At 38.1% G+C, this 13,336-nt stretch overlaps 1 protein-coding gene across 4 annotated transcripts in view; it reads right to left on the bottom strand.

Annotated features, from left to right (window-relative positions):
* The window catches only part of TOX3 (TOX high mobility group box family member 3), a 73,549-nt gene that overhangs the window by 16,545 nt on the left and 43,668 nt on the right, over nucleotides 1–13,336 (bottom strand). Inside the window, exons 1-3 of one of the 4 annotated variants that reach the window (XM_071814467.1) lie at nucleotides 7,172–7,580; nucleotides 6,896–6,961; nucleotides 2,773–3,024 (exon numbers count right to left, since the gene is read on the bottom strand). In XM_071814467.1, coding sequence (XP_071670568.1) covers nucleotides 2,773–3,024; nucleotides 6,896–6,961; nucleotides 7,172–7,306 — 453 coding nt within the window. In that variant the 5' untranslated portion in view covers nucleotides 7,307–7,580. Of the gene's footprint in view, nucleotides 1–2,772; nucleotides 3,028–6,895; nucleotides 6,962–7,171; nucleotides 7,581–13,336 lie in introns of those variants that run through there. The other 3 variants (XM_071814466.1, XM_065848264.2, XM_065848263.2) reach the window with 3 other exon arrangements.

The raw sequence follows: 13,336 nt of genomic DNA on the forward strand, positions 1-13,336 counted from the left end.
TTGTTAACTCATCAATACACTCTTTTAATAAGTGCTAGGCCACATTTATTCTGAGAATAAACAGCTTTCTTGCACCGTGACTTATTTTTTCAATATAATAATATACGAAGACTATGTTAAAAAAATATACTTAATTTTTTTGGTCTTGCTGTGTGAAATATGTGAGATACTTGCAGAAGTATTACAGCATTACAAGGTAGCGAGCCAACTCCATACCCTAAGGGAGACATAGGAGAACCTTGACATAACCTATTTTTAACCATGCCTCCGGCGATTCTGCATTCAAGTTTATAGGTGAACATGTCAGGTAGTACATAGAAAAAAGCCAAAGACACACAGTATTAATCATAATTCTGTCCAAGCCCATTTTATTTTTTCAACATTTGTGATTTAAAATCTCATGACATTTCTTCAAGGTGAAATCCTTCTACTGGACTTTTCAACAGGGCAGGACTGCATTTATCTACATTAAATATTGCTTACAGTAAAGCTTTCTAATGCTTCACAAGATAACCAATAAACTCAATGCAGTTCATACTAAAATAAGTTTGTATTCAGCTAAAGAAGCTTCAGTGATTAGCAGTACACTATTAATGCAGCCTTTAAATAAGACTATCCTAGTATCGCTGGGTAAGAACATTGTTCTGTAAGCGTATACGAACATCATAATTATTTTACAACCTCATCTTTAGTTCTTTCAGATATAGTAAATTCAATTGACCATGAAATGAAATTTCATAGTCAAAATGCCTCCTTTACATTTTTTTTATTGCTGCAATAAAGTTTTTATAGCTCCAAGGCAAGGTAATTCATGAAATGTCTAATTTAAAGATGAATTCTAATATTATTAATAAATATTTACCAGTTTAATAAAGTGCACTTTTTTCACATAAAATATGATATAATTTTTCATTTTCTATTTTTGAAACACAGATTAACAGCTGGAAAATTTGAGTAGTAAAGAGAGTTACATGGGTTCAGAGGAAACCTATGCAAGAACCCTTTTTTAAGCTTCCTGAAGCCACCCAGCATTGAGAGAAAAAGACCACTGACTAAAATACAAAGGCAGGGGTCACTCCATCTCACAGCGTCAAACACATCAAGTGGCTGTGGGGAAGTGTCTGACCCATGAATCTCCCTCTGTGACTCCTCTGTGTCAAATCACACAATTTCTCCTCAATTCTCTTCAGCAAAACTACATACAAGCCCCCAGCCCACAGCCACCCTAGAAAATATAAATACCCCTGGACTATTGGGTTAAGGAGGCATGAGCTTCTGTAGGTCTTCTCTTCAATGTGTACAGGAATCAATTCTAATCATTGAAGTCAATGTGAACTACGTCATTAATTTCTCAGAATCCCGTTCAGCGGAAGGATGCAAAATTAAAAGGCACAACTCGGTCAAGTTACAAACCACTTGGTAACACTGAAGAGATACTCATACACGTAACACAAGACTAATCCAGTCCATTATATTTATTACATATTTCTGAGCAAGTTTCATTGGATTCAGTGTGCGAACACTCCATAACTTTAATTTTCACGCATAACATTCCTGACTCTCAGGTTTTATTAATCTGATCCTTCTTTAGTAGTCACCCAGCATGTCCAGTGTGTAGAAAATCCCATGCAAAATGGGATCTGAAAAGAAGTATCATATCCTTCAAGGCCTGCTTTGTATCTATGGAATTACTGAATTCTGTAGCTCCTCAGTAGTGGGCTGTTTGTGCTTAATTCTGTATTAGTGCAACCTCAAAGGAAATAATAAAATTTGCAATGAAGCCAGCAGCCTGCAGAATTCCCGAGAAATATTCGCTACATGTTATTTGCAAATCTTTAATTAATTTTTGCTTACCAGAATAATAAAAAAGAAAAAATATTTATGTGCAGACATAATATGACAACACGATGACCTTTATTACAGTTCAACAGTAAATTGCTATTTTTGCTATACCAGGGTTAGCAAAAGGTCCTATAAAAAACAGCTAATCAGAAAAAAATACAGTTGATGTAAAACATCTGTTCAATCTAAACTTTCACTCTGTCTTCAATATGCAATACAGAAACTAATTATAATTGTAACCACTGAGTTTAAAGTGCCAAGTATGATGCTCTGACTCCCAGCTGTGTCCCATCCCTGGGAGCGTGAATGCTACTGCGCAAAGCCTGGAGAACCCCAGGCAGGGAGATCCCCAGATCTGAGAGGAATGATCACTCGAAATCCAGACAAGCAATTCCCTTTAAATGCTGTAGTTCACCTTGGCCAACACAATGGGCTTCCAACTCCTGATGCCAGTGTCAACTGTAAATCACATTTCTGAATGTTAGCAGCACTTGGGATGCCTAGGATGCCAAGGGGTATGGGCTTCCAAGTCCATTCCCAAAATTAAAATTCTGTGTTTATAAAGCCCAACTGCTTCTTCACTAGAGATCTGTTGACACACAGTACAGCATTGCACTGTACATTAACAACTGTGTTTACTGTCCTGAATCCACCAATATCAAACCCTTAACCACTTGCCAACTGCCTTAGGGAACTCAATAATAGCAGATCGTCGTTTGATGTGTAACGCTGACAACACGTGTCATCATTCATACAGGATACACCTGCTCATAATACAGACATTGGCAAATGTTTGGTCAGGCTACAACACCAAGACATGGCACGCATCTTCTGAGAGGTCAATTAAAACTGATAGATGACACTAACCTGTGTTACCGTGCTTTGACAAGCAATATTAGGCAACAGAGACACACAAAGAATTGGACCTACCATGTGCAATCCATTGCTGTGGATGACGCCGTCCTGCTCCACGAGATTTCGGGATATTGTAATAGAGGGAAGATCCAAGCTCTGCGGGGGAAACTGAGGCGTAAATTCATTTCCTTGTGCAGGCAGCTGGTCGCCAAGGCCCTGGAAGGGTAGCAGGATATCTGCCATCCCCAGGGCAGGGTCCGACTCGGGCGGGGGGGTGATGGGTGGGATTTCAAACTCCTCGTCCCCAAGGCTCGGCGTGTGGAACGTCTGCTAGAAAAGGACAAGACAAGGCAAACCGCGTCAGGGCACCCTGCTCGCGCACTCACCCCTGCACCCGCAATCCAAATCTGCTTTTGTTCTCAAACACAAACTCTACACGCAACAAAATTTTGAAGTTTCGTACACTGAGGGGGTTTGTGGATCGCTCTGATTAAAGATTTAAGTCTCATTATCATATGGCTTTAATGGAGTATCAGTATTAACAGTTTTTTAATGCGTACTTAATTAGCAACATCTGTCTTTGTTGTTAGTCTGAATATCAGCTACATTGGATTTGGCTGGATAACAAATCGCCACTTTATTGATATGTTAGTAAAATAGCACAAACAGCTTACATTACTCTCATGCTTCATAAAATACGGACAATTCTGTAGCACACACACACAACATTAATTCAGCACTGACCATTTCACATCTTTTGTTTCCTTTTTATCCACTAATAAACATGAAATATTATAATTCTGGTCTGCCTTTCTCTTCTTTTCCATCCCAAAAGGACAATGCACCCTTTTAAACGAGGGTTGTAATTTGGAGGAGCGACACGTAGAAAAGAGTGAGGGTGATTACAGCAGCTTCCAGTGCTTTCTGGAGTAAGCCAGCTTTGTTTGAACAGTAGGTTTGTTACAAACGAAACACCTGTTAAGATGCCTTGAGCAAAACATTTACTGCCAGTTATCTTCGGGGTTTGTGCGTGTTTGTACGTGTGCATGTGCCTGTCAAAGATAATCTTTATTCAAGTAGAGTCTGTATCTGGCTTCAACAGTGCTGACTTTTATTCGGGAAACAAATGAGCTACGCTTATTCAAATATCTTGCGAGTTAAATGAACTTTCATATATTATTTCAGGTCCACTGCTACTTAATAATAGAAATCCAGTGCTTGAAATTAGGTCATTTTAAATGTACCCAAATCAGGACTGTCTTGATCAAATTGGGCAGTTGGCAATCCTAAAATAGGCACTCTTGTCTTGTTCTGGACATGCAAGGCTGCTCTGGGATTTGTTTGTTTGCATTAGTTCAGGATTTGAGTTGGGGGGGAAGAACTGCTTTATGTATTATTTACATTGTTTGAAAGAGTGACTTAATGCCAGTTAATTTAAAAATGATATGTTCAGTGAAAGATCTCATTAACTGCTGCAAATTGTCATCCTTCAAACTGTTAATGATGATATAAATTAATAACCGCTTGAGAGAAGATGGAAACTGAAACACAAGAAAAAGCTTTGCCCGCATATAGAACCTGTCAGCTGTCATTATTGGTCTCACACCAGAAATGATGAGGTCCCAGGCTGCCGCGGCCCACGGTTCCGCCGGGCTCTGCCGAGCCCCTGCCCATCGCGCCCCATCTGCAAGGCTGGAAATTCTGGATGTGAAAGCTGGGCCCGGGGAAGGGAGACGTTTGACTTCCTCGCTGCTGTGCTACAAAAGGTGTGAATTTTTTCTTCCTCTGGACGCCTTAGTTCCCAGGCACAAAGGATGGATTGGGCAGGAGAAGTGCTTGGCTAACGAACATAACCCTATGGCTGCATTTGCGGTTATTTTGGCACTAATGTGGTCTAGTAACAGATGCAACTGTAATTTGTGACTCATTTGCTACCCCATTACTGCTTAATGAAATCTAACATATCACATTAACAATACGGATAAACACTCATTCTTGATATGTGGCATTTGGCTGTTTTCATTACCACTGTAATTAACACTTGAAATATTATTTCAATAAATATTTAAGGTGCTTTAAAATGGGTCGTAGTAATCATGACATAGAGACAGAAAACATAAAGGAAATGTGTGGTTTCTAAGCCCGAATGTGCTCTAGGATTACACTCTTAAGGCATTATTTACAGGAATAAAATGGGCTTCTAGCTCAGCAGTGCTGAGGCCCAAAATCATAGTGAGAAAGCTACATTCAGGTTAACGTAAAAACGCTACAATTAAATACATTATAATGCAGTAATTGCAAATTCAGGTTCACACTTTAATACTAACACTAACATTTAATCATATTTTTATTCCTTGTTCAAGCAAAAGGGTTCAGTGAAATCGGTATTATAGTATGTTTGAACCTTTCTTTCCTTAACATATTTATGAAATAGTGGTAATTATAAGAACTGGATCTTTTTCCCCTCTAACATAATAACTCTAGGACAGCTGTATAAATATATAACACAGCTACATAATAATACAATATTTTACTTAGAAAAGCAGCATTCATCTTAATATTTACAGCTTACTACAAAGGGGAGAGTAAATTGATGAATACCTTAACATTTTTTTAAATGGGAATTTAATTCTCACAATATAACTTGTCCAAATATGCATATGCCTTTTTAAAAAAAGGATAGAACAGAGCTAAGAATGAGGATGAAACAGATGAAATCTGAGAAGAAAGAAAGCCCCTTAGTAGAAGTAGTCTTAAATCCAAATCACTGGGCTATTCAGTCTGTAAAAAGAGCCTGAATAGCATGCAATTTAGGATTGCAGAAAGGTATAACATTGGTGGGATTTATCATAGCCATCACATTTTTTAAAGTTATTAACTTCTCAAATATTTATATCTTACACATTTAAAAAAAAAAAAACTGTGTGCATGGTTAAATGCCATCTGTACTGAAATGTTCAAAACATTTGTTCCTTTTGATAAAAATGCAAATCTGGAGAACTGTTGTATCAACATATAACAGCCAATGTCTGACACGGTGAATTATCACAGCTGGAATTAAATTGTCTCTGAACAGCTGCTGGCAGCAGAGCTTTCATCAATGTTTGATTCAAATGTAGGAAAGAAATTCTACAGAAAGAAACATCATGTTGTCATTACAGATGGGGTTTGTGTTCATTATCACAAATAACACTGCAGCTAGTGGCAAACAATATTCCCTTATCTAAGCAGTCTTGCTGGGTAAAAAGAGATGGTGACCATTGTATAAATGATTCATAAAACACAGGTTTTAATTCTCACCTTCGTATTTATTGTTATATCTTTCTGCTTGTTTTCTCCAAGATCACTTTTTTAAAGTGCACAAGAATATCTACAACTGAATCACCACTTGCAACATGGAAAATCAAGGCTGCCCAGTCTTCTAACCTTTCGTCATGTTGGGAAGATCATTTATGCCATGTACCCTATATAAACATTTAGTTCTTATTCTTCATACTAATATGCACATTAGTAGTGCCTCTTGCTCTTTCCATCCTTCCATTCCCCTCGGAATAAGAGCTGCTGATTTGTAGCGAGGAGCACAAGGTTTTTCTGTCTGGAGCTGGGTCAGCATTAGCATGTTGATAGTCTACTAAGTGGCTGGAAGGCAGTACCACCGTAACAAACACCCAGCAACCGCCGAACCTTCTCCTGTTTCCATTCCAAAGGCACCAATCGCACCCATCACCCACAGCCCGGCTCTTACTCCTGGTCGCAAGTTCCCTTCCCGCAGCACGAATGCTTCAGGAATCAAAGTTGGGTTTGGTTTTCTAACTTCTATGAGTATTAAGAACTCAAATTTAAATGTTTGTATCTAGAACAGAAATTAGCACATTAGCTAGTAATGACTATCACCAAGCTTGCTTTCAAAGCATACACCTACTGTGCTTTTTATTTGTTTCCTTCTGTTTATAATTTTTTTCATACATAAAGCAGATTTGTTTCCATTGACATGCTATGTAAGCAACAGCCTTATGGACAGCTAAATTGACTAGTAATGGAGAGCTGTCAGGTTATTTTCTTTCTCATTAAAGTCTTTATTTTGTGCTCCATAAAACACACAGGAATTCGGCACTTCACTCCTCATCCATTCAAAGTCTGTTAAATTATCAAAGCAAACAGCAGAATATAAGCATAGAGAAAAAAGAAAAACATCTACCTCATTTGCAGCAAGAAATGCATTATTTGCCTCTGCCATGTTCATGTAGTTGTTATTGTTTCCAAACTGAAAGAAAAAGAAATATTTGGATTTTAATGCATGCCACAATAAACTTTTCTTTACCCCATCACTGACACAGAAAAAGTTGAAACACCTCCCCCCCCAAAAAAAAGAAGACAAAACAACAAATAGATAAGATGTAATTTTCCAGATGTTCTTTGAAGTCAGAACTAGACTGGATTTAACATTATTATTGTTATTATTATTATTATGTACCTGGCAACCCCATGTCTGTACATGGAAGACATCCAAGTGCTTCTCTGCAATTTTCTTTGTCCATGTAGCAAAGCCATAAAGGTGACTTTGGAAATCAGTGTCCATTAGAAAGAGACTATTCTGCAGAAAAGCCATTTTGACTCTACTACATCTTTCCTGACACACATTATAATATTTCTGCAGATGATCCAGATCCGGAGGATTGCTACAACTAGAAGTAGCTGCTGCACTACTATTCCAAGTAGACCTGGTTTTAAAGAGATGAAGGTCAATAACGAGAAGAATGAGAATCTGCAGCCTTGTTCATAAAATCCCATTCTTTCCACAAAATGAAAAAGCCAAACAATCCCCCTTTGTCTATCCTTCCTTCCAGTTGAGCTCCCATACTCCCAGTGAATGTTTAACACCAGGAGATTTTGCAAATCAGAGAAACTGTATCACACGGAGACCTTGAGATCTACCCATGGTAGAGGTGGCTGAGTGCCCACGTCCTCCCACTCAAATCCCGCTCCTCTCACACACAAGGACCTGAAAGGGGCCTCTCGGATGCCAGAGAGTCATTGCTCCCAAACTCCCAAGTACCAACAATTGTTGAAGAAGAGAAGTTCTTTTTCTTTTACAGACTGAGCATGGAAAAGAAAGAGACAATCAGCATTTGGTTAATTGGTGCTTAGCGTGCCTTATTCCCTTGAACGGCACTTCCGAAGGCAGGTAGGTAACTATTCATGCATGTGTTCCGGGCACGGGAAGGCATCTAGAGTTTCTGCTTCAAGGAACGGATACCACACGTTATGCAGCCTCCACAAAAACCCTACATCACAGGCTTTCACATTTCTGTTATCGGGCACAGTGCACGCCGCACGATAAGAGTATCAAATGTGGGAAAAGTCCCTGTGCTGTCCCTACAATGCCCTGCCAGGCCGCTGCTGCTGGAGCCACACGCTTCCCTGAACTCCTACTTTTGAGCTCTGTAAAGCAGAATTTTTCAGGAAGGTTTTGTTTTATCTTGCCAGGTCTTGGTGGACCTGCCTCCCAACAACAAGCACACCATCCACAGCACAAGGTCTGCAACAAGTGCACGAGGATGGGTGGCCATGCACTTGTACAGATGGTTCTTTTTGAGTAAGAGACTCTGTTGTTCTTTCAGACCTGTCCTGAAATGAAAACCACTTTGCTCCATCTCAGTTCACTTCCACATACAATTGTTTTTAGCAGGGAGGTGTTTCAGACCCTGACTTGCGCTGTTTCCTGTAGTGGTGGGACCACAGCGATCCTTTCAAGAAAGGCTTATTCCCTGAAAACACCAAAATCCATTTCTGAACATAGGACCAAAAGTTAAAAGGAAGGGAAAAAAATAAAATAAAAAACAGAGGAGGAAACTGTAGTGATAGCGCATGAAAAAAGGAAGATGGACACAAAGAACTGGAGCATCATGTACACGATGAATTGTCAGACTGACAAAACAAGACATCGACAAAATCAGAAGACAATCATGGGGAGGAAGAAATATGAGATTCCTCATTCTTCAGTATGAAATTCCATTTGTGTACTTAACATGCTGAGTCTTTCAACCTAGAACACATGTTAAGCAACAGAGGCCTTAACACAATATGGGGGCTGCCTCAGAGCTATTAAAACTCTGTTATCCTCAGCTATGCAGATACTCAAGTTATGTCATCCATTTTTAAAAGCCCAGATGTCACCCATTTTTGGAGATTAAAAAATCCCAATAAAATTGCACATTCAAATTACTGTTTTGGCACATAAAGATGTCTGTGTGTGCTCGTGGATTTGCTGCACAAAGACACAGTACTTGAGCTCAGCAGTGAGATCGACAGGATAGACTTTTTCATGTCAGTTAGTGGCAAACTAAGAGGGATTTACATGAAAAACTCAAACTGCTCCAATAGAGCTCTTCTTTGTACAGAAACAAAAATTTAAATCAGTTTTTCAAATTATACCTAAGCACACGGGTATAACAGGCAAGTGTAGCTCTAACATGGGGTAAATAAGTGGGAACAGACCCATATTTCAATGAGCTGACCATCCTATAGGCTCCAGTGCCTCACAATGGAAATGTAGCTGATATTTTACCTGGAAGAGCAGAATTCTCTATTGCTTTGATCTACATGTATTCTTAACACCATAGCTACTGCTGTTTCTCATTGCCAAATGGTTTTTCTCCTGTTTATTTTATAAAGGAAAACAAAGGGGAAAGTATCAACACAATTTTCTGTTTTGTTAAGACTGTGGAAGTAAATGACATAAAGAGGAATGTCAAAGCTAAAAGTTGCAAGTACATATCCTTAGATTTATTTTGTTCTTGGGCTACAATATTTAAGACCCTATTGTGTATGACTCTTTAAATATGGATCATAACTAATATTATTTAAATTTACTTTTTTTGTCTCTGAATTAGAAATCCATTGAAAGCATACAACAATTATCAGTGAGTATTTCTAAGATTAAACTTCCTTATTATCTAATGGTACCTATAACAACAAAAGAAAATAAAATGGTTATTATCTTAAGGACCTAAACAATTCAAAAAACAAATTAAGCTTAGAGTGAAATAAGAACTGGGTTAGAAATCCTCTTCTGAACAGTTAGTCTGCGAATGTAATTACTGAAGAAACTACAGCTAATCAGCTGTGAATTGTATCCATTAATTAGTATTTGCCCTGGAGAAATGAGAAAAATCAGTAACAATGTTAACACTGCAATGCACTGATGAGTCCTGAAACACAGGGCCCTCAGCGTTTAGTCAAGCAGGTGGCTCCAATGGTCCAAGTAATTTAAAAAGCTCTCACCTGAAGTGCAGAGCCGGAATTACAAAGCACTTCTTGCATATCTTTGTATCTATATAAGGCTATAATTAATGGCTTTTAATTTAGAAACACTTTGTGATCAGCTGGGAACAGTTATAAATCATTCCAAATAGAACAAGGGGTTCTTGTCTATTTTAGTAAAATATTTCGGGAAAGATTTTTTGTGTGTGTGTGAAATTACTCCTGTTGCAGTCAACAGTTTTCTTCATTTACTTTCTAAAGGACCCTTGCTCAGACTCCTCAGAACCACCTCGGAGCGTCCCTACATTTAAATTCCAGGCAGACCCAGCACTCTGTTCTGCCTGGGGACACTCCCCTGTGGTCCCACTTCTTGGGTTTCCTGGGGACAGAACGAGATTCGGATGCAGCACCTCGTCCAGCCATCTTTTCGTTCTGTGCTGCTGTTGGGATGATTTGCAAATTAGCCATAGCAATTAGCAAGGTTTTGCATTAACTTTTGCATCTCAGAACATCCTCACTCTGCCTCTATGAATGAACAAAATCTTTTCAGCTTCCTTTAGCAACACGGCCTTTTTTTGTTATACAAAAATATTTCGAGCGACTTCTGCAATGTCATCCAAATCAGGGGCATAATAGCATAACAAACTACTATTTGTTTCCTTTGATTTCAGGTGTTCAGACAAACTCCAGCCTAAGTTTTCATAAATATATTAAGCATGAGTACCACAACTTAATGCCACAGCAAACCAACAGAAACCATATGTGAACGCTGATTTCATGAAATGGATTGTGAACAAACAAAACCTCTTCTGAACTTGGGAACCACGGCTTTCCCCCTTCATGCAAATCACTGGCAGTTCAGTTCTCTGCTCGTTTATGGTGCAATAGCCTTTGATTCTTGGCCCGGCTGAAGTCCCCAAGAACCCACAAGGAGGCTGTAATGAGACTGATTGTTTGCTTATTAATACCTTGTATAAAGAATGTCAACAAAATGCATTATTTCTCAAATAGCTTGTTCTTCTCTTAGCTTTGACTACCAACATCCAGCTTTATTAATCTTTCTAGGAAAGAGTGTATACTTGCAACATTACGGGAGGATTCGTTCCCCAACACATGCCCTGATGAACACCAAATCAACTCCTGCCCAGGCCTGGGGGTATAAAAACTATCGCTTCCCCACCTGTACGAACTACAGGTTTTCACAGATCAAACCTCACAGGCCAGAGGCCACGAGACCCATTTGCAAATCCAGGGATTCGACTCTTTGAACCAACACAAAAACGCTACTCGAGTTTTCCAGCCACTCTTTGCAATCACCAGAGCTTAAAAATTGGTTGGTTATGAAAGGTGAGACTAAGGAACGGTTGTTTTAAGAAAGGAGGCTGATATGGTGGACATCACAGAAAACCTTGGCAGTTCACCATAAAAATCAGTGATTAAATGTCCAGAGAGTCTGAATTCCTACTGTAAAACATCTTCAGAAAAATCTCTAGAGATTAAATAGCAGCTTCTGTCTGGGCTTTTCTTTTGCACTGTGATGATTCAAAAGCCACAGAAAGAAACAAAACAAGCAAAGGAGAAGTTTACACCACAAATGCATACTATTAAAAAAAAAGCATAAGAAGTCTATCACTAATTTTGAAGGTGTTATTGGACACACAGAATAATATTTTGAACCTATAAAAGTTAATGGGAATTTTGCTACTGATTTTAATGGTGAAATTATTTTACTTACTACTCTCAGTCATTACTATTTATGAAAACTTTCTACATTTTTGCCTTTAAATCAACTCAGTTGTGGTATAACTCTCATCTGAAAAACAGCAGAACTCACACCCACTACTCATTTCCTAAAAAGTGCAAACACCGAAATACTATACACAAGTAACTTGAAACCAGACACAGAACAGCCCAGACTTTAATCTGAGCATCGAAATGGAACAAAAGAGATTTTTTTACTACTAGTATTTTTATGCTCAATAGCAAAAAGGATTATTCAGGCAAACACATTAGATTTTCTAACTAATTGCTTTTATAATAATTCTGCTTAATTTAATAGCGCAACCACAAGGAAGAAGAAACTATTGGAAGGGTTATTGTTCCAGCACACAATACCACCAAAACCATGGAACATGAATAAATGTCCCAAATGAAAAATTCAAACAAACTATATCCCAAACAGGAATGAAACACATGTTGTCATCTTCTCATAACTGATCTGGAGACTTACATTTTGCTTAAAAGGAATGATTGCAATTCTGTACTCAAAGACTACGTATCAGATATCTGAGAATAAATAAAAAATGTATAGTTATTACAGAACCCACTGCCACTCTTCTTTTTCTTTAAACTAAAGCAAGCTGTATCTCAACCCTTGCTGCAAACCACAATTCAGACTTGGTCATCATGACACCAACAGTCCTTTCATAATTCTTAGTTAAGGTTTAGCCAAAACACACATTCAAAGTTTCATGGGATACTATCAAAATCTTCCCTGGCTTGGTGCTGAACTGCTGCAGGTCCAGCTCTAAACTCGTTCCATCACAGCCCGACATACCCACTTGCACATGTATTTTAGATAGTCATACATCCAAATTTCATAACATCTGATGCCAGTTCTTTGCTCATGGAAGATGGCAGCCCAAGCTGATGACACTTCCAATATTTCTGCAATAAAATCAGAGGTCATATTTTAAAAAATATGGCCATTAATAAAATCATCTTTTTATGATGTAAGCATGCTCGTATTTTTTATATAGAATAATATATATATATTTTTATATATATATATATATATTTATATATAATATATATATATTTATATATAAATATATATCAAGGATCTCAGTTCTATATTCATATTGGGCAAATTAATTCCTCTGAGGTTACACTATCCTTATGAGTAAAAAGAAAGATAACGATCCCAAAAGATGTAATTACAGACCAAAACTAAATTACTTTTGCAGGTCTGAGTACTGTATCTTAATAATTTCACCAGAGAACATCTTCACTGCATTTGGGCAGATTTGATTTTGCTGCCTGACCAATAATTACAGCTCTGGCAAATACAATGTCTGATAAGGACATCAATTAAGAATGAGCATTGTGGGTTTTTTTAAAAAAAAAAAAAATTCATCATGTTCACAGTCTGTCTGATTGAATGAAATGCCAAATTAAATTAATGGAGATTGCTAAGTCTAGCTGGCTGGTGGGGAACCATGCAGAAAGTGGGACAGCACAGACAATAAACTGTCTGTAATTAAAAGATGAGAAGCTGGACTAATGCTACTTCAGCCTGATTACTCCAAACAAAACAATATACACTAAAATTATTCTGGCAACAGAAGTAGATGGAGTGGGAGGAGGGCTGGGAGAG

The sequence above is a fragment of the Patagioenas fasciata genome, chromosome 13 (assembly GCF_037038585.1).
Source record: "Patagioenas fasciata isolate bPatFas1 chromosome 13, bPatFas1.hap1, whole genome shotgun sequence".
Classification (NCBI taxonomy): Eukaryota; Metazoa; Chordata; class Aves; order Columbiformes; family Columbidae; genus Patagioenas; species Patagioenas fasciata.